This window comes from Labrus mixtus, chromosome 12, assembly GCF_963584025.1.
Source record: "Labrus mixtus chromosome 12, fLabMix1.1, whole genome shotgun sequence".
NCBI classification, from domain to species: domain Eukaryota; kingdom Metazoa; phylum Chordata; class Actinopteri; order Labriformes; family Labridae; genus Labrus; species Labrus mixtus.
This window is the reverse complement of record NC_083623.1, coordinates 15,985,969-16,013,463: the sequence shown is the minus strand read 5'-3', so window position 1 is coordinate 16,013,463 and position 27,495 is coordinate 15,985,969. Positions and strand designations below refer to the sequence as shown.

The following is a 27,495-nucleotide window of genomic DNA, read 5'->3' as shown; positions in this document are numbered from 1 at the left end:
TGGTTAAGGTTGATCAGATGATGGCTGCAGCTTCGTAGAAAAACATGAGTTGAACTGATCTTATTCGTTAAAATGTTGAACTATTCCTTTAGAAAGGTGAGACGTAAAAGCATTCACTGTCTTCTAAATTGGAGGAATTTGATTAAAAAAAAAAAAAAAAAAAAAGGATGGATAGTATTGGTATAAGTGGTTCCAAAGGAGGATCTTGACATTCAGAGTGAGAATGACTTAATGAGTTTTACTTATTTTGGTACTCACTTTGAGAGTTGTAGCAAAAGTACATTAAGTCATTAAGTTTCAACATCATGATGAGAGACATGAGACTAACCAGACACATTTATTTACAAAGTCTAGACTAATTTGACAGATCTACGACAGGGGAGTTTTCTCTCACAACAAAATCCAAACTCATTACCCTTAATAGGATTATGTAGCACATCACTTAGCATATTTAACAGCACACTCCATGTGTGAGTGTGTGCGCTTGTTTCAGATCAAGTGTGCTCTGTAATTTTCGTAGTTTTTCATCACGGCATTATACAGAAAAGCTAAATACAGCAGAGACTTAAGGGAGGAGAGAAAAACTTGTACAAATAAATAATCCCACCTTAAATAATAGCTAAGAGAGGAGCTCTGAAATGTATCCTTGGGGTGTGAATTCAATGACGAAACACACACTGACCCAGAGTTTTCTTGAACCCTCACACTTTGTGATCAAAGACAACTAGCAGACAAGAAGATGTGCCTCAGAAGCTCTGTCAGTGTAATGAAAGCAATCCAAAACATACAAGTTTACTCGAAATGGTTAGCAGACAAAAGCACACACACACACACACACTCGAAACACTCTTCACACATCCTGCACTCTTTGAGCATGGCTGGTGTTCTTGCCAAGAACAAGAGGTTCGTCCTGGCAAATGAGAGCGGAGAAATGGAAAGGGCTGTGGATGGGCGAATGAGAGACAGAAAGAGGGCATGTTGATTATGTACTTATGCTGTGAAGTGTCTGCAGGCCTGTGAATGTGATGTGTATGTGAGGTGTTTTATGTGGAGGCTGCCTTAGATAAGAAAGTGGTAAAATATTTTATTCCAGTCACAATGTACTCTGTAGCCATTACTCTAATAGAGTTTGTAACTCAGGAAACGATAACCGATATGTGGCCCACAATAACGATATCCAAATAAGTCAGAAATAAGGCCCTGTGTCCACCTAGTGTTTTTTTCCGAGCGCCGGGGTCTTTGATCAATTGTTTTCAATGAGGTGAGAGTGTTTGCAGCAGCAAACGGCCACCTGGAGAAAAAGCACAGCGCCAAGCGTCTTTTAACTGAGCCCGCCTCCTTTTCTGAAAGGCCGCTCCGAACACAGGTTGAAAATCTTTTGAAAAAAAAACACAGTTGACTACTCATCCTCTTTGCTCCGCGTCTGATCGGGAAATAATCGAGCGCACAGCTAGCGCTTTTCTGACCTGAAAAAAAAAGACGCTGGTGGACACGGGGCCCAAGGCTGAGAGAGATTATTGAAAGCTTATATTTATTTAAAAAAAATAACAAATTCTGCTTTGTTCATCTTTGCACTTCTGACAGTTGGATTCCTTCAAAAAGTCTAATTGTGTGTGTGTGTGTGTGTGTGTGTGTGTGTGTGTGTGTGTGTGTGTGTGTGTGTGTGTGTGTGTGTGTGTGTGTGTGTGTGTGTGTGTGTAGGAGTGGGGTAGGCGTTGTTTTTAAGTCTATATTCTTAAACACTAGTGCTGCTTTGCTTTGCAAACCAACCCTCCTTAATAATCGATCTGAACAATGCAGGACTAAGTCGTTTTGAACGTAATCATTGGGTGCATTGTTCGTGTAATAATTATGACCTGAGCAGTTTTAAATTAAGATGTGTCAATTTAAAGCTGTTCTTGTGATTCATACAGTAAGGACCTGTTGACTATGTTATCACTTCTTTGTCTGTCTGTCTGTGTGTGTGTGTGTGTGTGTGTGTGTGTGTGTGTATGTATGTGTGTGTGTATGTGTGTGTGTGAGCCCTTCTCAGTCTCCTAAGTGTGCTTCTCTCTGTCTGCCCTGATTTCTCCTGTGGGATCATTGTAGTAGTTAGAGGGGATTCCAGGTTTGTTAGTTTGTTTTTTAAGAAGAATAGTTCCTGTCCTTGAGCAAACCCAGTGTCGCTAACCTCATCCTTTCAGGCAGGAGCTGTTGTGAACTTGTCCCAGCATGTGTGTCCTTGGTAATAAGTTCATGGGATAAAAATGTGTGTCTGTGGAGCAGTTATTTTAATCTTAAGGACACAAGCTGCCAGTGTGTACAAACTATAAATTTCAAAGCGACAGGTGCATGTTTGGAGACTACTTTCTATTCTCGTATCTCAAATTCACACGCAGCAAACACACCGATGCACAAACACAGCGTGAGTGTGTTACAATGGATGATGTTGTCTGACTGTGTGGAGGGGGGGACCTCTGTATTAGTTACTATAAATGAATGACGACCCAATTACTGTCCCACTTCCCCACAAGGAACAGACGGTAAGGTTAGACACCCAGCGGCCTCCCTCTGAGATCTATAACTAGCCACATATACCCATGCATTCTCTTGCAAATACTTGGCATAAAGTTAACACAACACTCTATAGGAGATGAAAAGAGCAGCCACGGTTTTGTTTTTTCTGTCAGTCGTCCAAGCACAAAAACATGCATCCACCCACATAGAAATAAATGATGTTTCTCACACATCAACAAGAAACAAGGTCATCTCAGACAGCACACAAACACCTTGGCATGGAGATTTTTGGACAACCAACTCCTATTTTTATATCCAAAACAGCATGACTAACATAAATCATTACTTTGAGCAACACCGAGTTTCAAAATGTCCCTCGTTTGTGAAGAAACATTCGATGTAATTTGGCCTCCTCACCTGGCCAGGCCCATGCAGGGGTCGGTTAGAGTAGTCGAAGAGTTGAAGTACTCCCTAGCAGCCGCCAGCACTAACTCCACGCTGTTGTCGTAGGCCACCTTCAGAGCGTAACCTTTACCCCGGAAAGACGCGCTAGCAGCAACATCCTGGTTGTCCTGTTTGAACAGCACAGTAAAATGTGAGCAATGAGACTGCAGATTCAACCTCAGTATGAGTTAGGTTAAAAGTTTGAAAACCCGCAATGTGCAGTGTACAGTAGAACACAGTAAAGTGAAGTCATGAGTCAGACTTAATTTACCTTGGAGCAGTGCATGAGCTGCCCTGCCAGGCGTACGTTCTCCACACGGCTTGAGCACAGCAGGGACTCAACAAAGACCTGCAGCAGTCAGGGAGGAGAGCAGCTATAACTCAGGAGGCGAGGGAGTTAAACTGAGCCAAGGTTCTAATTTTGTTTTATACGTTATATCAAAGAGCTCTGGATTCAGAGGTTCAGGAGGTGGAAACTCGCAGCACCATGTGTGAATTATGGACCAAAATGTAGTTAAAGGTGTGAAATGTGACACTTTGTCACCTTTCATAGCAGCTTTCTCTGTCAAAAGTGGACATATTTTAGCACAAATCAGATTATACCACATAATTGCCTTTTGCTGTGAGGTTGGGGTGCAGTACCTGGTGACATGTCTCTGCTTTGAGACAGGTGTAGACGTTCTGCTGCATGTCGAGCAGATCCCGCAGTAGACCTCTCCACACCGTCTCACTCACAGGAGGATTCCTGCACACACGCACAATATTTTTTTCCGTATGCTTTTGTGGATCTTGAAAGACATTTGTGCTGGTTTTTATTGCAACTTTCTGTCTCCATACTTGCGCCCTGTGTGGCGGCACAGTTTCACCATCAGCTGGTGGGCTTGTTCTGTGCTGTTCTGGCTGTTCTTCACGTATGAAATGGGTTTCTGGAGGCCGTGTTTCTCCAGGACCTCCACCACACTGTAAGATAATAGCACAGATGGATGCAAATAAATAATGACAAGTGCTATGAGATGGGTAACCACGACTAGAATCAAACAACCTCTGCAAAATGAGGCAAAATGTAGGAAGTTTCAGGTCACAACAACCACCTCATTCTGTCAGTACACGTATAGGAAAGGATGACTGGCAGGGTAGGTATCACATTAAGAAATGCCAAAGATGTAGAAGACACAGGGATAAAATAAACCTGAGAAATCCAAGAGAGAGGAGAGGAGAAGGGAAGATGTGTATGCTCTAAGCTGTATTATTTTGGCAGCAGAAAGTCATTTGCAAGACACGATGCAGATGGAGAAAGTGTAGAGCAAGACTGCAGAGCAACATGATAAACTGCATGCCAATGAGACGGCAACTCTCTCTGCAAGCGTGTGTTAGCCTGTGTTTGGGAGCATGTGGATGCTGGCAGTCTAATATGTCAGAGGGAGAGTGTGTGTTTGTGTGTATATTTGTGTGTGTGTGTCTGTTGCTGTGGGATTAGCTTGACAACCCCCCGGTCTCAACAGGGTCGTGCTGCTACAGATGTTCGCCCTCTGCTGCAACTCATTACCATAGTAAACAGGTGCCACAGTGTGTGTGTGTGTGTGTGTGTGTGTGTGTGTGTGTGTGTGTGTGTGTGTGTGTGTGTGTGTGTGTGTGTATGTGTGTGTGCGTGGGGCTGTATGTGTGTGTGAAAGTAAGCAAAAATGCAGACAACAACTTGCTATTTAAAACCGTGAGTTTGTGTGTGTTTGTGTGTGTGTGTGTGTGTGTGTGTGTGTGTGTGTGTGTGCTTACTAGAGTGTCAATGTGTGTGTCTGGGAGAGTCTGCATGTTCCTTGTGCACTAATGTGCCAGCGAGTGGTAGTGGCAGCAGCTGAAAACAGCTTTTATTCTGGAGGTGCTCTCAGAGAAGACACTTTGCATTTACTGCTACTACATGTGTGTGTGTGTCTGTGTCTGTGTGTGTCACAATGCTTCTGCACAAAAGATTCATGAACACACTTCTGACGCTCCCTGGGGTGTTTTTGTGTATGTTTGTGTAAATATGTGGAGATATTCATCTGAAGAGGCCAACTTTAAGCTCTGACATAGGCTTTCCTGTTCATGCTTCCTCCTCCTCTCCTCCTCCTCCTCCTCCTCCTCCTCCTCCTCCTCCTCCTCCTCCTCTCCTCCTCATCATCATCCACATCCCCTACAGCCCAACAGACTGCCTTCATCCTTGTCCTCCTTCCTTCCTCCTCATCACTTTTCTGTGTTTGGAAGTGTACTCAGATGAGAGAGAGAGAGAGAGAGAGAGAGAGAGAGAGAGAGACAGAGACAGAGAGAGAGAGACAGAGACAGAGAGACAGAGAATAAGGGAGATGGAGGCAGAGCGAGAGAGACATGTAGGTGATTTTAACCTGTAACAGAGAAAAGGCCTGGGGCTGCTTGAATACCAGGGGACACACTGCAGTCCTTTGATATCAATTCTGTGTGTTTGTTAGTGTGTGTGTCAAGCACATCCATGTCTTCTCTGCCTCTTTGGAGTTTTCCACCAGGCCTATAATTGGGGGGAGGGAAGTAATAAGCAATACTAAAAAGTGAACATATCCGAGGGATGCGTCACTAGTCAACAAACTGATGGGCCTCTAATGGGTACAGAAGGGCAGTATGGATGTGAAGCCGGAGTGATTCAATGTTTTGTTCAACCAAAAGTCCAAATCCCAAAGATGTTCGGTTAAACTTTTGGAGAAGTCAACATATCCTTATAACTCAGTGCCTGCAGCTAGCTTTTTTTTTTTTTTTTTAAACTAAGCTCTAATCTGCACGCCCTGCTGAACAGGATGGACAGGAGGAGACGTAAGAGAGAGGCGGACTGACAGCTGAAAGATCTCGCTGGTGTGTTGACGTACCTGAGATGCTTCTCAAGTTTGTCCACCTGATCATGGAGGGATGAGGTGATGTCCGTGTCTTGTCTGTAGGATGATAAAGCACAAAGAAACGCAGCGGTTATTTTATATTCAAGCCATAAAAAGAGTATTTGGAGTTTGACATTAAAGAGAAATTCTTTTAGCACGAGAGAGTGTGTTGAAGTGCATGTCTGTGTGAGTATTTAGACCAGTACAGCACACATTTGGGACTAAATAGGTGTGTGGGTGTGCAGATCACTGTGAGGCTATACTGATTCCTCACTAAAAATAAAACCCCATGATGCTTTGCCTTGAGGCAAAGGATTCTGGGTCAGGCTGGCCTGTTCCCCACCAGAGAACTGACCCTGATGAAACAATCTTCTGTGTGTATTTGTGTGTGTGTCAGTGTTTTTTTTAGCATCAAAAAGTGTGTGTAAGAGATTGTGTGCAGAACACACCATCTCTGCATTTTGACACACACACACACTTAATCTTGCCCTATCAATCCATTTCTCTGCACCCTTTTCTTCTTCTTCTCAGACTGTCTCTGCTGCTCCACCTCCTGCTCGTCCTCGTTTAAATATCCCTTTCTCCCTCATTCCACTTCTTCCCCTCCCTCACCATCTAATCCCCTGCCCATTTCCACATTTTCTACTCTCTAAGGGTGAACGCGCATTACATTCTTCTTGAGCAGATTTAGACCTAATTAAGCTGTCTCACGAAAATAAAAAATAAAAAAAATCAGAAAATTGGGTTGAAACTATTAAGTCATGGGTTTCTCCTCCAGCTCGCAAATCTGCAATATTCTTCGCTGGGATGGCAATTTTGGAGTTTAGTAAGCCAGTGAAATCCCTCCTGGGAGAAATGTGAAGTTGAAGGCCTTGCAGCATTGCTAATCCATACACTGCAGAAAGAAAGCCAGTCTGAAAAAGTCAAATTCTGCTTTAGAGGGAAACATGTATGAGTATAATATACACTCAAATGTTCCTACAGTAAGATCCCTATAAGAGCCGTTATAACCTCGATTTCTAAACTGCAGTATCGCATGATGGTTTAGAGAATATTTGAAGTCTTGTGCCACCAGTGTAACGTGGACTCAAGAAACATACCCTGCGTCTCAGATGCTGTGTTACCACCACAAATGAGTCTGTAAATGTGCTCAGTGAGATAAATTGCACTCCCCTGCTTGAATTGAATCAGATCACCTCATTTAACGCATTTTCACCTCTATCTCCTCTCCAGCATTTTTCACCTCCAAGCTCTTCATCTATCAGAACATGAAGCAGAACAGAATTGGTACCGGACTCTTGCTTTCACTGACTAATGGTTAGGTTTTGTTCTTTTGCTCTATTGCAGCTCCACTTAAGTCTGTGTTTTAAAGGGACTGTGAATTTAGTAGAAAGTGGCTGTGTTGAAAACTGAGATTGCTGAATAGCTTTGTACCCCGTAACAGAAGTCCATTTATTACACGCTAATGGTGTGGTAGCAAAATTCTTTAGGATCGCCATTTTTTTAAAACTAAACGAAGGCAAGCGATCTGCACATGATAAAATAAAACAGTGATAAGAATCTACGAGCTAGCTTAATGCCAGCTGAACTCAAAGTTATGGCATTATTTAACATATTTTTCATTTGTTATCGAGCTAGCTAGACTCAAATAATAATATTTCAAATAATATTCTGAGCGTACTGTCACAAAACAATTACCGGTATATAAAAAATAAAAAAAAAGTTCAGAATTTCGAATAAATAAAAACGATTTATAGCACCAAACTCTTTTATTTGTGCATACAGACTATGTTCTCATTCCTGTCATCATCTTCAGCAAAAACTAATGATTCTGAAAATCTTTTAATCTTTATTAAAACGGCTTCTAGATTTCGGTTAAAATGCCATCAATTATTGACTTCTTGTTTTAAATGTTCACACTGGTCACGCCCCTCTCATCTGTCTGAGATATCAGTCAAACTTCACCTTCTGCTGATGAAAAGCACTAATTCTTGGATAGTGACCATTGCTTGTTATTGTGGGATACAATGAGAACACTATAGGGTATGATCATCATACTCACTCAGAATTCTACCACATCTACAAAAAGGCTTTTTTTCGAGTGAACTATAGTGAGTAGTGTATGATTCAGACACATCCATTGACATTACTTTGCTGCTTTGTAGCGTTAGCTAGCTAGCTAATGTAAAAAAAAGCCAACATTTATAAACAACTATTGCTAAAACCAAATTAAAACAAAGACCAGTGGTGACGTGATAGTTAATCTATTGTGATTTTAGTCCTTTTTGCACCAAATGACAGTCAAATTCCTCGTATGAGTAAATGAAAACAAACAGATTCAGATTCTGTTAGGAGAAATAGCCCTGACAATATTAGCGTTACATTAGCAGTAGCTTACAATTTATTGACTCAAACAGAGAGATTAGGCAGGTAAGAAATGAAAAACAGTGATGGTCACTAAGTTTTGTAATTCATGAAGGTAAAGGGAAGAAACAAAATGTTGAACCAAAGTCTAAAGTATACAAAACGGAAAAAATGTCAGCTTCATAGCTGATTGTCTTTAAGCTATGTTGCAGAAAGTTAATTGCTCACAAAAGACTTGTTCAATTTAGTGCAAAAATACCATAATCTTGTGTTTTAGTGCAGTTATCCCCAGTTATGAGCACAAGCAAGCTCTGTGAAATAGTTGAAAAGGGCAAAAGATACCATTGTTAAAAAGTATGGCTGCCATATAGCAGCTAACTGCTGAGGAAAAAAAGGAAACTCGCCTAACAGTAGTGGTTCAATTTTCCAATTAAAGCGCACACAGGATGGATAACCCATCTCAGAATGAGTCATTTTAATTCATTTTAACTACTCAGATGCTTTACAGGTCCATTTTATCAACAATTTGCTCTTTTGTACTCTCACTTCCTTCCTCTCAGTCTTTTATTATCACTCACTCTCCCTAGGATGCACTGCGTACCCACACGGCCTCTTGGGAGACTTAAAGGACGGGCCCTCTTGCCATATGAAATAAATTGTGTTACAGAAGAGGTGGGAGAGAGAGATAGAGAGAGAGAGAGAGAGGGGGAGAACGCACAGAAACTGTAATAGCAGGAGGTGGGAAATACTGTATGGACTGTATCTGGGCTAACTGATGGCTCCTTGGAGAAAGAGTTAAGCATTAAAGAGAGAGAGAAGAAGGAGGAGGAGGAGGAGAAAGGGGCAAAGCGAGAGAGACAAGTGACAGTTTATTGACATGTCCTAAGAGAGGGGGGGAAGGTGGAAGGAAATGAAAGGGCAGGATGTTTATTGTCATAAACAGCTTTTCCATCTTCATATGTAGATTTACATAGTCTAAATATAAAGTCTTTGAGAGTGTGTGTGTGTGTGTGTGTGTGTGTGTGTGTGTGTGTGTGTGTGTGTGTGTGTCTCTGACCCGTAGCCCCTCTGTGGCAGACACTCCAGGATGTCATAACAGAGGCTGAGCTGGTCGTCCCTCTCACAGCTGTAGATGCACTCTAGAGCGACCGCCATCAGTTGGTCCGGGTCCCCGATGATCTTCTGCTGGCACTGGAGTAAAGGACATAAGAGGGGAGTGTGTGTAGATAAAGGCTTTACTGACCCTGTAGCAGTCTTTGCACATACACAGTGAGTACTACATTTTCTCCCCCTTTGAGTGTTTGTATGTGTGTGTGTGTTGTGCATGATTTCTAATAGCCAGAAGACCTGTCCTTGGCTGTGCCCTTATAGGGTCATAAATATAACATTAACAGCGCATGGACACAACACTGGCCCTGACAGGGCACAAACTGCCAGAGACACCGAATGTGTGTGTGCATGTGTGTGTGTGTGTGTTACGGTCATCCAAGAGTGACGCACACTCTGGTTGCGGCTTTGTTGGTGTGTTTGAACACTTACGTCAGGTTTGGACTGCTGGAAGATGATGAGGGGCAGGGTGAGGTCTTGCTGTGCCATGCTGACCAGATATTCTCTGAGCAGAGACTCAGCAGCACCCTCTTTCTGTCCCTCACACCGGTGCAGGAACGGCACCATCCACTGGAAGGCGTCCTTCACATAGCGCTCAGTGCTAGACTGGTGAACAAAAAAACAGTACTATAAGACAAGGTTCTTCTATGTTAAAAAAAAAAAAAAAAAAAAAAGATAAGAAGATCAGGATTTCTTAGCTCACCTGTGGCCAAAGTCCAAGCCTACAGAATGACTGTCTTTTTCCCTGGTCTTTTATAGCCCATCTTATTCCAGCATACTAACAAATTATAGTCTGTAAAATCTGACCTTTAACAGTTACTGCGTACATTGATTTAAGCTCAGGTCTACCATCTACATGCAGTGTATTCCTGTACTTCTTTCTTTTCTCTCCTTTTGCGATATTAAATTTGGAAATTGTAAGGTGCTATAAGAACTGAGATTAAACTTAGTACTTCTTTGCTCGCTTTTAGAGAAGCTTAAAGTGATTTCAGCTGCACTTACATTCAACACTGCGATGCAATTAAACCTGAACCACAATAGTTTCACAGCATGTGGGCTGTGCTGTGATTTGTGCTGACGCTTTTCAAGTTCGCAACAGGGCCTCGCACCCACCTTGCAACAGCTCTGACTCAGGGTATACAGACAGTGGATAGCATGCATGAGAACAATGAGATTCAAAACATATTCAGATGCTTAATGCAAAGTTGCACACCCACACACAAACATTTTATTTGCTGTACTGTGTCTCTGATAAAAGATGATATCAGACACAGGGGGAGATTTAATCTAGGCAACTTTGTGTAACATTCATAGACACACACACACACACACACACACACAGACATAGAGCCATAAGGGAGTACCAGTCAGACAGCATGTGTTAGTGCAGTCAATAACATTTTCTGGCTGCCTGCTTCCAATGCGAATACAACTAGCAGTTGTCCTCACAGGCTAAAGCTGGCAGTTATTAGCTACAATTTAGAGGACAGCTCATATTATGTACTCTCAGGGGACTTGTAAGTGTGGTACCTGCCATGGACTAGCTTTCATAACTATCGCTGCTGTTGGATGGAAGTATGTATTGTCAAGTGTGACCTCTTTCAGGAATGAAAGTGAATTTCTGTGGGACGACTTTTAAGGCATTTTCAGTTTGCTCTGTTGATAATTCAAATAGTTAATAGCATAACTTTTGTTTGAGTAGCAACAGTCAAGGATCACAGTATTCACACTGTGGACCCCTCGAAATGAAATGTATATGCAAGGCAGGATTTCTTTGTATAATGACAATGAACACCACACATACCGTGAAGTACCCACAGTAGCGTGCAGGGAAATGAAAACTTAACATAGGGGAAACTAGGGGAAGCAATATTTTCTCAGCAGAGGATGCATTATAAAAGAAAAATCAATGTACTACTCTCCAAATGGCATTTTGTCTGAGCTGTGGAATTACTTTCAAATAAATGTCTCCACATGAATATCCAAATCTATCTCCAACAACATTCTGTTCTGACAGTAAAGCAGTACAGGTTTCTTTTTTTAAAGGAGCAGGATACTCTCTCTTTTTGAAACTTTAGTTCAGATGATGTTATATACAAACACTTGCGTCCTTAATTTGATGTAAAAATTATGTAAAAAAAAATACAAACTTCAAACCAAAAAAAAGTGTAAATGAGAAACATTATGTGCTCACATTTTTCATGAGCAGGCGGAGTTTGTCGATGTCACCTAGCTGCTGCAAATCTTTCAGTGTCAGGCTCAATTCACATGATGTCTCATACACCAGCGTTTCCATGGTGACCAAGTCATCGCACAGGAGCTCGAGGCCCGGGATCTCCCGCTCCTTCCCCAGACGCACCAGAGACAGGGCACAGTCCACCTGACGGACACAAAGAGTTGCAATGAGAGACAGGAAAAGCACAAGGCGACACAAAAAAAAAAGGTTCGTCTTAACAGTCAGTGTGAACGTCTTTACACTATTTGAAAAATCCCTTGTTTGTGATAAGGTAGAATACAGTGAGACTTTATCAGGTGATAACAATTTGTTCGGTGAGGCATACATATTTATTGTTGAAAAAAGGCAAACACAAGATAAAAGATAAACCAAAGTGTTGTTTTCATGTGACTGCACTGGTTCAAAAGACAGCCATGTGATTGGCAAAGGATGAAACATTTTTGGACATTTATAATTACATTTTAGATATCTGAAATAATTTCCTTTGGGGATATCCCAAATTAAAATAGCAACTAAGAACAACTGGATGGTAGATATCTGAAAGGGAAGTTTTTTCCAAGGAAGAATTCCATTACTGCTATCCGGAAGAATGATGTTGTGGAAATCTCAAATGCTAATTTTGGCAAGGAAGAATTTAATTCCTGACATCTGTAATGGATATCTGGGGCGGGGGGGGGACGACGACGACGACGACGACGACGACAGCGGATAGAGTCAGAAATCAGGGAGAGAGTGCAAGGAACGACATGCGGGAAAGGAGCCATAGGTTGAACCTGAACCTGGTCCGGCCCTTGGAGGACCATAGCATCGTACACAGGGCATGCGCTCCAACCAACTCCAACGCTTCTGGTTACTGGCTACCCATATTAGCTTTCAAATGTTAACATCTACTGCCATAAAATCAATGGCGTGGGAGAAATAACATGGACTCAGTATATTCCTGTCTAAAGCAGCAGAGAAGAACGTTAGAAAACCAACGTATAAGAAACCCATGATGTTTGATCTCTTTATCATATGACATTTGTTGAAGTACCTCTGCATTCCTTATGTACTTGTCTCTTATTCCTTCTATCGCTCCATCTTTTTACAATCCAGTTAACCCAGTCAAAGTAACAACCTGTGCAGCAGGTGAATAAAGAGGTTTTTATCTAGCAGGAGGCAAAGTCATTGAATAACTGTTGCAGAGGTCACTGAACTGGGACGTGAACAAAAACAACAATATCCCAACTAATCTGAAATCAAATAATACCTGTCGCCCATTACTAATATCCAATCATTAGTCTTTACACTCTGAAACAGGGACGATTTGGGCTTCCTGCTTCTCTAATCAATAAAACTCCATCCAGAAGAGCAACCGATCAATAACCGACCACCTATACGCTGGCAGCACACCCGGCCTAATCGATGCTCAGCCACCTGTGGATCCAAGCCAATCGATAGCAGAAGCCGCTGGGTCCTGTAGTGATGATTGCTTTCTCTCCACCTTTTTAGAAAAGGAGAGTCCTCTGGCACAGCGGTTAGCACAGCATCTCCCCTTTACACACACACACACACACACACACACACACACACACACACACACACACACACACACACACACACACACACACACACACACACACACACACACACACACACACACACACACACACACACACACACACACACACACACACACACACACACACACACACACACACACACACACACACACACACACACACACACACACACACACACACACACACACACACACACACACACACACACACACACACACACACACACACACACACACACACACACACACACACAGGGTCTGTAACCTTGTCATCTTCGGCTTATCTAAACCAATTTCTAGTTAACTAAATAATTGCTTGCCTTCATTTACAAACTGCACCCATACACAGAAAAACAGAGAGAAGGAGAGAAAAACCCAAATCAGCCTTGAGTCGGAGCCGGAGCAATTAGATACAACAAGAAAGAAACGTCTATTGATCTAACTGTGAGTGAAGATCCTCCTCGTTTACTCCTCCCCTCCCTCCCCGCTCTCTGGAGATACATTCCCCAGCTAACCACGTACAATTCAGATGTTAAAATCTCACACGTTTTAATTACGACCTCGTCTCAATGCCCTCCGCTCGCCGCTCTCTCTCTCTCTCTCTCTCTCTCTCTCTCTCTCTCTCTCTCTCTCTCACTCTCTCACTCTCTCTCTCTCTCTCTCTCTCTCTCTCTCTCTCTCTCTCTCACTCTCACGCTCTCTCACTCTGCACCACCTCTCCTTTCAAATCCCCCGGGCGCTTTTTCAGCTACTCTTTGGTTTCATTTTCCAACTCAATTTGAACCTCCTTTGTTCTGGTTTCTTAGTCCATTCTTTCATACACTGTTCCCTCATTTTCTCTTCATCGCTGCTTAATTTTCTCATCCTCTTCCCACCTCTTGCATGAATTCCGTAACCGTCAAAACGTTTGGCCTCCATTTGAACTCCCATGTCTGGCCCCTTGCCTCCTCTGTACGCCTGTCTGCCGTCTCTGTATGCTTTTCAAAGCCACTCTCTCATTTTGTGCTCTCTATCTGCCAACAGTGTTCCAAACAACACTTGTTTTTAATATCCTTTATTTCTACCCTTTCAACCCCTTCTAACCAGTGATTTTCTTTCCTACAGACAGCTCTTTCCACCAAATAGATTTCCCTTTTTACCTCAACATTTGTCAGCCCTGTCCTCCCCTATGTCTCTTTGTAATCCACTCTAGCCTAACTAAGGATGTTGCATAGCCCTGTCCTTTATCTCCTCTCTCCCCATTTTTCGTTTTGGTTTGCACTTTCATTCCGTGCAAAAAAAAAAAAAACATCTTCCTCTGTAAGTCTTGTCAGTCTTCCCATTCATTGCCTCGCTTCCTGCGGCTCTGTGACCAGTTTAAAACACTCCAGCTTCCTCTGATGGGCTTCCTTTTAATCAAACCCCATTTTTGCTCCATTAAAACACTCTCCCAAGCATAAACACAGCCAGATGAGAGGAGGCAGAAACGAGAGAGAACAAATGAGACGAGAAAATTTTAGGAGGGCAAAAACGAGGAGGGGGGGGGGGAGCTCAGCGAATGTCAGCAGAGCTTTTCCAGTGTTTCTCTCTTTTGCAAGAACGTGTGAGTGGGAGAAAGTGTGTGAAAAAAAGAAGAGATGTAAGACTCAGGGGCAGTCCCTAAAGTCTCCTGAAGTAACATACGAGAGAGAAGCAAATTAAGTCAAATTAAAAAGGAGCGAGTGAGAGAATGAAAGAGAGCTGGTTTTATTTCTAGAGATTAACAAAGACTCATTTTACACACACACTAAGTCTTTCAGTTTCTTTCCCTCCTGAGCAGATGATGAAAGGCACGATTCCCCCACTGTCTTCAAAAAATGAGCAATGGACCCCCAAATCTCTTCTCCTCCATCCTCCTTATACCCAGTGAAAGGGATCAAATGGAGAAATGAAGGGGAAAGGGATATGACTGCACCCCAGTTAGTCCTTTCACAAAGACAAAGGGAGCACTGTGACAACCTTGATCCATCACTGTGAAGGAAGGAGAGCGGGGGACAGAAGAGCTGCCCGTTTCAGGATCGTGTGGGTGGAGAGAGTGGGCAGCTCCAGCGGTTACATTCCATTACTCCGCTAAACAAGTTCTATCAAGTCTGATTTTTCAGTTACAGCAACAGAACGCGGGGTGACAGAAGCTTTGGTTACTCTTCATTAGAAGTCCTTATGGTAAATATGATAATGAGCGCCCTCGATTGGATCCAAGTGACCTTTACTGATGGAGGTTGGCAACATCTCCTCTGCCGTCTGTATTCTGGCTCGTGACATTTCCCTTCCCGCAATCTTTGAAAAGGAGAGTGCAGTGGAAATTATCTTCCACAATTGCCAGATGTCGATTCATTCCTTCCTGTTGCTGTTTTGCTTTAGGTTGGAATCAAGTTACTACTAGAGAAATCTGATATCCTCTGAGGATGATATAGTCTCTGGGAAAGATGGCCAACTTATTTTTTTTTTCTTCCAACATAGCCAGCTGTTAGCATTACATGATTACAGTACGCATTGCTTACAGTCCAATAAGCAACTTCAAACCGCGGGTTCACATCAAAAACAAAGCGCCATTGGCCTCAAAATGTCTCAGTTCATTTCTTCCCCCTGAGGAGAACTTGTTCATCTACTTCTGGTGAGTCCCAGTCTCACAGTAAATACTAAGTTACACATAGGCTTCACTCTAACTTACTTCAGCATTATGAGCCTAAAATGGAACAGGTTTTCCTGTGGATTCCCAGGACTATCCAGGAGTCTATGAAAGCAGGTATAACACTGTGTTTCTGCAGAAAACATGCACTACCTGCTAGGTTCTTTAAGCCAGTGTAAGAGCCTTGCACATTGTCACAAGTGTTCGTACCTGTCTGGAGCAGGAGTCGATGTCTTTTGCTCTGCTTTGGTACCAGTCGGTCAGCAGCTCGATGGAGGGCTCAGCTGTGCGGAACCGCAGCCGCTCTGGTGCCTCCTCATACAGGAAACTGTCGTCATCGAACAAGTTCTGGTCCAGCGTCACTCTAAAGAACACACCGGTGAGAGGAAATGTGAATTTAGTCTATTCACTCGCTTTTAGGGGAGCAGTATAGATAGAGAAGAAAGCAATGGTTGAAAAGTGAAAGACTACATCTGGCAATATTTTGTATTTTTCCTTCTAGGGCTCAACTATTTTAAAGGCAGACTCCGTAGCTTTTTCCTAAAATATAAAATAAAGACTTGAGAGAAAAATGATACTGCTCCATAATCACTTGTTGGCCTCAATACATGTGGTGGTGATTGTGTCTGCAGAGAGCCTGACCAATGACAGTTGCCGGTGAGTTTAGGAGTGGATACAATTCAGTGATCAGATGCGATTCAAAACAGCGAATATGACGGACACGGACATAGTGGCAGAGAAGAGTAAATATAATGACAAGCCGATAAAGCTTGTTCAAAAACAAGGGTGAACCTATGGTTGGCTTTCACTCACGGACCCAGAAATGGCCTTCTTCCTGTTGAACAGGCGGGTGCCAAACAAAGGCGGCTAGCTTGTGCTAACATGCTAAAAGATTGGCTTTTCCATTACAACAAATGTAGTAGGCCAACACAGTGTTCCCAGGCAGCTTGCAGTGCACCTACAAAGCAGTTCAAATATGCACGTAAGTCCTGCAGTGTGTGTATGCTTTTGGTGGCAATGAGCCCAGGAGGAGGGGCCCAGTTTGAAAGTTGTGTTAACAAGCCACTTTAAAGATGCACAAAATGATGGGCACGAGTTTACTACCTACAGGATAGGAAAGTCGTAAAGCATCAATAGCCAGTGTTGATTTTTTTTCTTGTCTTGATGGGAGTTTTTAAGAATTTATAGTTCAATTTACCACCCCTGTCCTTTCCGGAGGAGGATATAGAGTTAGAGCAAGAAGAGGGAAAACACAAACAGTAGATAAACGAGGCAACAAAGACATTATGTGAAAAAGGAAATGTGTTGAAGAAAATGCATCGTAAATATAATCCTAAACATTGCTGGCATCACACAATCGCAGTATCGCTATTTCAGTCTGCATCCCCGGCCAACTGTACCCCAATCGCCAACAGATTTTATGACTCTAAAGAGTAATGAAAAGAGGCTGCTAAATAAAATTGTAAATGAAGCTTGCTCCCTACAGAAGCAGGCAAATGGCATAAATTGGCAGTGCAACAAGATTTGGTATTAGTTTGTCATGGTTCTGTGTAACATTGAGATAACAGGATGTCATGTTTTGTTCCACATAATGATGCCAACACAAGCATCTGGCCTGCGTGGAGCCAGGATTAAAACAATTCTATACTTCGAGAGGCTTTGTTATCAAGGGGATGGAGGGATTTTATCATGGTGCATAGCCAGTATTTCTCAAGTTTGGTTTGTGATCGTGCTTTGTGTGTTTTTGTGTTCACTGTTTACCTGCACTCCTCTGCTTCACACCAGTCCATGTCTCTGTGTCTCTGCTCGTCCCATGGGATCAAAACCAGCTCGCCTCTGTCATCAAGACTGAAGAAAGATGAACACAGGCAGAATGAGGAAAAAGAGGAACAGGCAGAGCAAGATAGAGAAGGAGAAAAAAAAGAGGATGACAAAGATTAGAGGAAAAAGGGGCAAATTAAGAGAAAAACCTTAAAAAGTCTTATCTAGGTGTATGTATTGAAAAGTCCAATGGCTAGCAAATAAACCTGACCGACTTACCTGTAATGACACCTTCTAAATCAGAAAAGACATTTACAGTGTTGAAGTAAACATGATCATAAACTACAGAGAAACTCTGCAGAGAGGTAGAAACATACGGGGAAATTGAAACAACCGAAGATAATAAGGGGAGAAAGGAAGATGGGAAATAATAAAACCACAACAATAAACACAAGTAAATAAAAGTCAACGAAGTTTGGAAAAGAGGGAAGTCGTGCCTCGGTTGTAAATAGCGGGGACTTTTATTTTCTGCACGCCATGTTGGCACTGAGCTTTACTTCTTCCTGGTCTCCTTGAGTGTGACAGGTCTGAGGAAGATAAATATGGAATACACACGAAAGAAACCAAAGTGAGGAATGACTCTGTAACCCCCAGTGCGTCAAAGGCGACGAGACACACAGACGCATATGGATGCATGCAGCTGATCTGAGAAAACAGGGATGAATAGAAGGCTGTTTTATCGTATTCCAGGATTACTGCATTTCTTCTTGTTATCTATTTGTCTGTATATATGGACAGAAAAATATGTACTGTGGGCTGTAAAACTCAAGGAGATAGAGCGGGCTACAAATCATCTATAGCTTTGGTGCCATTAAAGGCCAAGTGCACACACGCCGCAGCAGTTTTTCAGCACTGCCATAAATTCTTTCCAATCACAAAATACATAAGAAGTGTCCTAGTAGCAGATGTGATTTATGTCAAAGCACAAAAAGTGGGACTTTTTTTTGCCAGCACTTTTGCAGAAGTTCATACATCATGATTGGAATTTTACCTCAAAGATGACAGCGACTTCGAAATTTGGAATTTTTCCCTCTAAAAAGGCCCACAGAGATGGCACTTTTTTGCCACCCTGCTCCTCTTTCCTCATTAGAGTCGGCCAGGTTAGAGGGTGGAGAGTAAATATTGGTGTGGGAACTTCAATATCGATGGGAAGGAAATAATTATTCCACGCCCGCTGCCCTAATCTACTTCCCGTCAGGCTGAGAGTAGGTGAGGAAAGATGGGCGGGAGTGGAAAATGGAGTTGCAAAGCAAACTTGGAGGTGGAGGTTTATTTTTATTTCCAGCCTGTCAAGCTCAAGGCAAAGTTTTTTCAATAAAATATACCACTATTCCGCATCCTTCTAGCTTCTTGAGGTCCCCCTTGTAGATCTGATCAATATTACAAGAGAGTATTTTTCTCCTCGCAGTGAAGCAAGACTTGAGTATATAACAAAGTGAGCTCCAAACAGATGGCTTCAGCCGGCTCCGTCTGCTGCAGCGTAGCAGCAAGCGCTGTTCGGAGGAGCTCACAGGCTGGGGAAAATAGGAAACTGCCCCACAGCGTCAGAGCCATGATGGATGCTCACTGCAGAGCCACAGCTGCCTGACCTCCATACAAACTCAGACATGGCTAATAAAAGGGAGCAGCAGCAGTGTGTGCATTGCCTTTAGCTGTTAGAACATCTTTTTTATGTTTTTGTTTTTTTTTGAGTTTATAATTTTATTTTTTTGTTCGATACAAATGTGGACACTGGCACAGAGAATCGAGGAATAGTCTTAAAGAGGAAAAAAGTGGAGAGGAGAAAAATGCAGGGGAAAAAACAGCAGGAGTAAGAGGAAACAAAAAAAAGCACAATGAATGGCTGGCTGAACTCATCGGTAAATCCAGTCTGTCACCTCTATTAGTGGACCATAAAGGAGAGAGGAACCATTTCATCCCATCAAAAAAACTCCTTCATCATCTCCCTCCCCCTCCCCCTTCCCCTACAAACATTCCTCTAAACCCAAAGCAGAATTACACACTAAAGGGGGACAATTTGCCATCATTGCAGCTAGTTTGGTATATTTTTGAGATTTTTGCATGCATATTAAGAAATGGAAATAAGTGTATCGCATTTGATTTGGTTTGAGTGTTTTAGCGATATCAACCCTTGAACTGTGTGTGATCAGCGTTCACACTTTTGAAACGCATGAACGAGCTTTAATGTGTGGCTGTTTACGACGACAGCATAAGATCAGTGCTGTCTGTAGGTGAAAACAGAGACAGAGAAGGGAGAATGATCAGCTGATAGTTATTTAGTTGTTTTTACAATCCTTTCTTCTGAAATTTGAATTGCATGTGAAGATTAGACAGTCTGGCCTTTATTTCTATTCAAATAAATGATTTTCAAGTTTAAAATTCTTTATATTCAGTATCAATGAATCCTTGTGAGTTCTCCTGTATGGATTCATTTATGTTAGGTTAAATACCTAGAATACAGTATATAGAATTAAATGGTTCTTAATGATGTGGACTTTAAGTATAAATGTTCTCGCTCTTGTCAGCGTGTGTAAAGACACGATCTGCATACAGGTTCTTGACAGGTTCACCTCTTTGCTTTGACAGGATAATTGAATAGAACTATCTCATGAAAGCTGCACAGTCTGTAAGACAAGGCAGCTCTATACATTTGCTTAGAGCGCTGAGCTGAGCTGAGCTTCAACCTACGCCGCTCCACTTCTCATGAAAGCGGTAAGAGATTATAGTTTCTCCTTTAGGTAGTTATTGTCACTTACACAGACATGGACAGCCCCTGTGTGTGTGTGTGTGTGTGTGTGTCTCTGTTTGTGTCTCACCGGGCTTCAGGCAGCAGGATGGTGTACTCGTGAGGAGAGGTGGTTTCTGGGAAGTTGTGAAGGATAGCTAGCCAGTGTTGGAGGAGTTCTGCTCCGTGGTACGAGAAGAGAATACCCAGAGCCTGCACATTACTCTCCTGCAGAGAAACAACACTGAGATGATGCAGAAGCTGACAATCTTGAGCGGAAATAAACTTAAAATTGTAGATAATGGGATTTCATCAGACAAAAGCAGAAGCACAAAAAAAATGTATTCTGAATTTTGTAATTTGATGGCAAATATCAATTCAATATATCTAAGAAGAAATACAAAAAAATACACAAAGTCAGCAGTTTATAAGGTTCACCTAGCAACAATGAATGCAGTATCATATAATAGTCCTGCAATAAATCCTTCAAGAAATCAAGAAAGTTTTACTGTTCCATTTTTTGCAGCTGTTTTCAAGTGGTGTGAGTTTAATACTAATCGTTTTTTGGGGGTTTTCTGTCTTGCTATTGAACTGTATTGTTAACACAGACAGGGGTTTCTAAACCAGTCGATTCAAAACACTCAATAAAGCACCACAAGAACATGTTTCAACAAAAACAGACAGTTATCACAGGACTATTAAAAAAAAATCATATATTATAATCAACTAGCAAATTAGTTTGAAACCCATTATCGGTAACTGCTTTGCAACAGTGAGAGTACTGTAAGAAATCAGGAGTCTGATGTTACCCTGGCGTAGTTTCTTGCTGACAAAACGATATTTTGAGAGCGAAACTTCTTGAAGAACTCTGCGTCGTATTTCTGCTCAGCTGCATGAGGGCCGCCAAGTATCTCCTGGAGAGGGGGAAGTAAAAAAAAAAGAGAGGAAGAAAAAGAGAGACAAGACCAATTGAGGGGAAAAAAAAAAAAGGAATACGACCAGGGTTCATAAAAACAGAATTTGTGAGGCGTAGGGTGTTTTTTTTTTCCCCGGAGATGCGAGTGGGTAGAAAGTCAGAGTAAAGACGTGAGGAGAGGAGAAGAGGGTGCAGAGGATGTGACTGCAAATCAAAGTCAACAAAGATGCTATTTAATGCTATTTAACTTCACAGATGTCTCGTCCTTTTGGTTTGAACTATCTGAATAAGGTTTGATTGTGTAAGTGTTCATATGTCAGGAGGGAATATTTGTTTCCCCGGCCTCTGGCTTTGACTAATTCATGTGTCTGTCTGTTAAAAAAATTCCCTGCACCATCCTCTATCCCAGTGTGTGTATGTGTGTAGCGCTTTGCATAGATGTATGTGTGAGCCTGTGTGTCTGATGGATAGCCTTTGAATGGCCCGTATGCAGACAGAGCCAGCCCCAAATCGCTATGATAAAAAGCCTAATATCATATTCATAGACAGCCAGAGAAAATGGATTGGGGCAAAAGGAATCTGACGAGGGCTGCAGTTACCATGACAATGTCCGAATGAGAGAGAGACTTCACTCTTTCTGAGTAAAATATCCAGCAGTGTTAAAAAAAAAAAAAAAAAAAAAAAAATCTCATCTCTCCTCTCGTGCATGGGAGGAAGTGTGTCCCTGCCTGTTCGTCTGTGATTTATTGCGGGAGAGAGGGGTGCGCATGTGAACATGACTCATCGTAAATCTGAAATCAAGAGCGCCATGTAGCTGCAAGTGTCAAAAAGCCACTTTAAAAATGCATCCATCTACGCTACACTGATGCTAACATTCTGTAAGCCTATTAGCATTACAGTTAAATCATACATGACAAAATTTAGCTACGTAGATACGGTAGCATCCATTCTTTTGAATTTTATTTGAATGCCGATCACGTAAACATCGACAACTTCTCAGTTTTTATAAAGAGATTAGAGGGTTTAAGAGAGAGCATCAATAAAAGAGATATGAGAAAAGCGTCTGTGCTTTGGAGGGATTGGATATGAAACAGTTAGATTGCCAATGGGAAAACAGCGGAGAAAGTAAAAGCAATTTTGAACACTAATATTAAATGAGCTTCTGAAAAATTAGCACATACGAGCCTTCAGCAACCCTCAAAACTTAGGATGATTGTAAAAGTACTTCAAACACATTCTCCTTCCAAAGCAGTCACATGGAACAAGCTTAAATCTTATGAGCTCCGTTTTTTCATCATGAGACATTAGTCTGGGAAAACAGCGAGCCAGACACCATTAAGCCCACCAGCTCAAAGCTGGACAAACAATGTTAGAAGTAGTTCCAACAATGAAAGGAGAACACTGTATCTATTTTTTTTAAACAGGCCCTTTAATAATGACAAAAAAGCTCATTATGTTGTGATCTATTTTGATTTTTATCTCACAGACCATCAGATACAGAATAAGTGCGTTTGAATTTTTGCAACAAGTATCATATGAGGTGATCTAGCTGACTCATGCCAGGCGAAGAAGAAGGGAGGAGAAATTTTGTGGGCTGTTGGAGCACTGACTGTTCATTCATTCCTCCTTTCCACACAAATCTGATAGTATGAATATGTTGTCTTAAAAGTTGGCCCTTCCCTGCTTTCTACTTTTAAGGCCCCATGACTTTTAGCTTCTTTTTTTTTTTTTTGTTTAAATTCAGCGTTCCTGTGTTAAATGTTCATTTATCTGCCGCCATCTGCCAAATATATTTGAAAAAGCCTTATCTGAGTATTTTCTCTTCCTGTTAAACGTTTCAAATTTCTGATGACTCATCCTGCACTCCGGTTGATTCATTCGTTGATTTGAACTTACAAAAAAGATTTGTTGTAGCTAATGATCTAATCAAATTCATCCCAACGTTATGTCCCGCCTCCTATCTTGTGATTGGTTCTAACCCGTTTCAGTTGCAGCAGTTAGATACTCTCGGAGTTCTCCATGGGGACTTTAAGTACAGTGCATTTGTGGCAGAACAGTTTTAAAGACTGGAGTTGCTGCTGACAGCTTATAAGTGAAGGCAGGGTGTAAACCCCCCCCCCCCCCCCCGTTAAGGATTAAGAGATCTAAACAGACTTTCATAGTTTTTGATTGAGATTATCAGGATTTGATATTTAATCCTGGGGTGAAACAGTTGGATCATTGGATTGCCAGCCAATTAAAGCGTAACCTTCAATAATGGAGAAGTGATTGACATGCATTTTTCAGTACAGCTTCTAAAAATGTGTATATTTGATCATGTTAGCAGAGCGCTAGAACAACAGGTGGATGCTTGTCGTTACCTCGTACGTTGCCAGCCGGTCCAGGTAGGAGAGCAGTTTCAGTCGATTTCGACACAGCTCCTTTTGCTCCAGAGTCAGCCTAAGCATGCACACACACACAAACACAGAAACAAACATACACTAATCAAAAGCAATTCAGGCACTTCAACACAGTATCACAATAAATATCCACAAAGCCACCTTGAAAGTCAATTTACAAGATCTGAATAGTGTTTTGCTCTCACTACACTCAAACGAAACTTCAAGTTTAGACCCGACTCGAGCTTTAAATGACTCATACAGTGCAGTGTACCCCACAGGGACGACCTATATAACAATGCTCTGGACTTGACTACAACACAAAATAGTGCCCTCTAGACCTAATCATTTTCTAAGGGCAACAAATCACCTCCTTATGACCACAAAAACCCTTCAGTTGTTATGTATGGGATGCCAGATGTCAATGAGGTGAGTGATTGCCCTGTAGGAATCAAATCCATTTTCAATGTTGTTTAATCACAACCATAAATAAATTGGATGACCACAAACACTGAGGCACCGGGCGGTATAGAATCTACCTACAATTCAATCACTCAAGGTGCTCAGGGGAAAGGCACCACAAGGCTGAAAACCACTGCACACCCTCGCAGTGAAATAAAACATTTTTCACCACACACTCACAGAGATGACATGTTCCATCCACGGGGGAAACAACCTGAACAGGCACATCGGTCCCAAACGTGCCCTGAAAAAACTCCAGACTGGATCAACCGCAGTGTGACCACAAGGGAGGTGACCCCTCCACCTCCGCCTTTAATCCCTAATCCCTCATTACAGAGGGCGCTATCAGGCCTTATCAGGGTTCCTCTACACAGACTAACAGAGATTAACACTGGCTCAACACACTCTCTGGCACATCAAAGAGCACCGGCTTAGCACTCGTACTGGTGGTAATTATTGCTTTGCTCTGCCTCTTCACAGCAAAGTTGGAGAAGTGGAGGAAAGAGGGAGAGGAAGGAGAGGCGATAAGACAAGATGTTAGAAAGCTGTGTTCCCCGCCTGTCTTCCTCTAGAGGTTTGATATGATGGCTCAATCATGAATTATAATACAAACACAAACTGGCCGCAGAAGAAGAAGTAAGGCGACATCTGTCATTCCCAATTTAGCTGACTTAATATGTGATTAAACCATTCTTTGACTGCACGACTGTTTATTAAAAGAAATGGAAATCTGCTAAAGTTCATTTTCAGCCAAGGCAAGCCAGACAATGTTTACTAATGACTTGAGGTTGATGATTCAATGATGCAACCAGTAGAGCAAATGTCTAGAAATATCTTTTGTGATACTTTAACTTTTTATCCATCCTGTATGTCGTGACTTGAAAGCTCCTGTTAGGATCTTTTTTTAGTTCGTGTGGACTTTGGCGCCGCCTGTGGACAAAGTGGTACGTCTTTTTCTTCGCTGATCTGATCCTGTACACCTTTGGTAGTGTTGTACAACAAACATTTCTTCCTGCATTCCTTTAAATTCAAATGTATCTGTCATTGTGAATATTTGCTTTGGAAAATGTAAAAGAAATACATTTTAAAAAGCCTTTTTCTGCAGAATGCTGCTATTTGCCTTCCATGTGGTGGTGGTTACAGGCAGATATGCACCGATCGGGAAAATCAGGGCTGATTCAGATACCGATGTTTGAAATAAAAAATAAGCCGATTCTGTTACCGATGTTTGTTTTATGACTTCTTTTGGTGGAAGACTCCCAACAAGACTAACAGCGAAAACAAGTTTCTCCAACAGGTGACATCATCTGCCCAATAAAAAAAAGTATTCTCTGAATCAGTTGTTAAGTGTACGAGATGCCAGCATTAAAGTTGATTTGGGACAACAAATAAACATCGGCTATTGACATCAGTTCATGCCACATTATTGTCCGATGTGCCGATGTCTTGCAAAGGGCCAATATCAGCCGATATATCTGACATAAGAGTAGTCAGGTTTATCACAATTACATCTCGTCCCGTTTATTCAGGTTCTATCAAACAAAGAAGTAGCCCTGAGAATCATTAGCATGAACAGCTCACCAACTTCTTTCTCACTTTGACATATCCTCCAAAAATGTCCCTAAACGACAGGGAACCAAATGAAAGACTTTACTTTGAAGAGTTTAATGGATTTCTCAGAGTTGATGGGCTATTACAAGTGGGCAAATCACCAAAATACAATTCATTCAATCATTCAAGTCGCTTTAAGTCATTTGATACAGAAATAGCACATAATGTACCTTTTGAATTCAGGTTTCCTCCATATTAAAACACTGCAGTCGAGTGGCTTTGTGGAAATGGCCACCAATAGGTTAGAGGTGGCTGAATGTTTGAATGAATTCAGGTCCACGTCCCTTGCTTCTAAATTGCCAATCCTGCTGCTGAATTCCACTCAAGTATAGCATAAACAGTGTGTAGTACACTGTTCCACATACAAATGAGCAGCCGGTCTGTATACCGAAGGGCCAGCAGAGCACCTGTGCCTTTGTAAAGGTTTATATTAGTTCCCTGAATTGCCCTTACAATAAACAGCAACTCAAGGGGAAAGTTAGTTAAGAAAGGAGGAGAATGAAGACAAACACAGTGACACGTCTGAGTGGAGTTAGAAGGCTGTGAGGTTTTTAAATGTAATGTGCACAACTTTAGAGATGAACACACATCATCGCACCAGCTGTCTTACGTAAAGAGAGGGGATCCTGATAACTTCAAGCCAAGGTTTGGGTGCATTTGTGCATTATGTATTTTTGCAAGCTATCAGACTCCAGGTTATTACAATCAGGTGGCACTGCTCCTTCATCTCTGTACATACAAACATCCTGAATATGACGATACTGAACAGAGATTGAAAAACATAAACAGGACAACCCCCTAACACACACACACAGAAATACACAACCACACACACACTCAGAAAAATGCATTTTGTGATAAAAGCGATTTTCACACAGTGCAAGAGATACAACTGGACTGCATAAACAGACAAAAACACTGCAGCGCACGCCTTCAAATACACATGGATGCCACCATCTGCGCGCACACTCACCTACACACAAATGCACACAACCGGTGGTAGAGAAAATGAGAAAATGAGACTTCTGATTGAGGTCTGAATCGGATCAGATAAGAACATAAACACCTTGCAGCATATTGCACACTCCTTTTCTCTCGTCGCTCTCTTACACACACTCGCAGACACACACTTACACACACTACAGCTGCAGTATTGTCCATCTTGTTGTATGCGGAGAGTCAGAGCAGCAGTTATAATGGCCCTTGGCAGCCTCTAAATTATACTTTATTATTCATGCCCAAACTGATGAGAAAGAGGCTGCAACATCAAACCGCGCATGTGGCCAAAACAACAGGACCAACAACACAGGACTGCAACATGGCAGTTAAAAATTAAAAAAAAAACTAGCTCCTGAGGAAGTCAGTGTTTTTTTATGTGATATTTCCTTTCAGGATAACTGAATGCAGAACAAGAAGAACACATAGCCTATAGGAGTAAAGCTGGTAGGAACAAGAACAATGTACATTATGTACATCCATCAGTTTATCGAGTCCTTTAAACACAATCTGTGTTTACTGAGAGTGAAATAAGCATCTTTAGGCAGCTGATATAGGAGAGAAAAAATCGATCCAGTTGCTTTGACTATTCTTATTGAAAATGGGACTCCTGGGCAGAAACTGTTGATAGCGATCTAAAAAGTGACTTTAAAAAGTAATCTTTTCTCTTTTGTAACCCCTACATGTGAACAATAATCACTTCATCTTATTGTGCTGAACTTGATGAGAAAAAAAACACACCATACTAATCACATCTTTCAAGCTCACGAACAGAAACACAAACACAGACAGCGTCCAAACATTGGAGGTGGAGGTGGGGGGGGGCAAAGATGCACCCAGTAAATACAGTCCTTA

General features: G+C 41.9%; 1 protein-coding gene across 1 annotated transcript in view; it reads right to left on the bottom strand.

Annotated features, from left to right (window-relative positions):
- The window catches only part of nbas (NBAS subunit of NRZ tethering complex), a 161,698-nt gene that overhangs the window by 100,971 nt on the left and 33,232 nt on the right, over positions 1-27,495 (bottom strand). The window contains exons 19-31 of the mRNA XM_061052279.1: positions 23,554-23,632; positions 21,087-21,191; positions 20,369-20,505; positions 17,493-17,579; positions 15,942-16,095; positions 11,482-11,667; positions 9,720-9,893; positions 9,238-9,371; positions 5,811-5,873; positions 3,778-3,900; positions 3,583-3,685; positions 3,212-3,289; positions 2,914-3,068 (exon numbers count right to left, since the gene is read on the bottom strand). Of these exons, the coding sequence (XP_060908262.1) occupies positions 2,914-3,068; positions 3,212-3,289; positions 3,583-3,685; positions 3,778-3,900; positions 5,811-5,873; positions 9,238-9,371; positions 9,720-9,893; positions 11,482-11,667; positions 15,942-16,095; positions 17,493-17,579; positions 20,369-20,505; positions 21,087-21,191; positions 23,554-23,632 (1,578 nt within the window). The remainder of the gene's footprint in view (positions 1-2,913; positions 3,069-3,211; positions 3,290-3,582; positions 3,686-3,777; positions 3,901-5,810; positions 5,874-9,237; positions 9,372-9,719; positions 9,894-11,481; positions 11,668-15,941; positions 16,096-17,492; positions 17,580-20,368; positions 20,506-21,086; positions 21,192-23,553; positions 23,633-27,495) is intronic.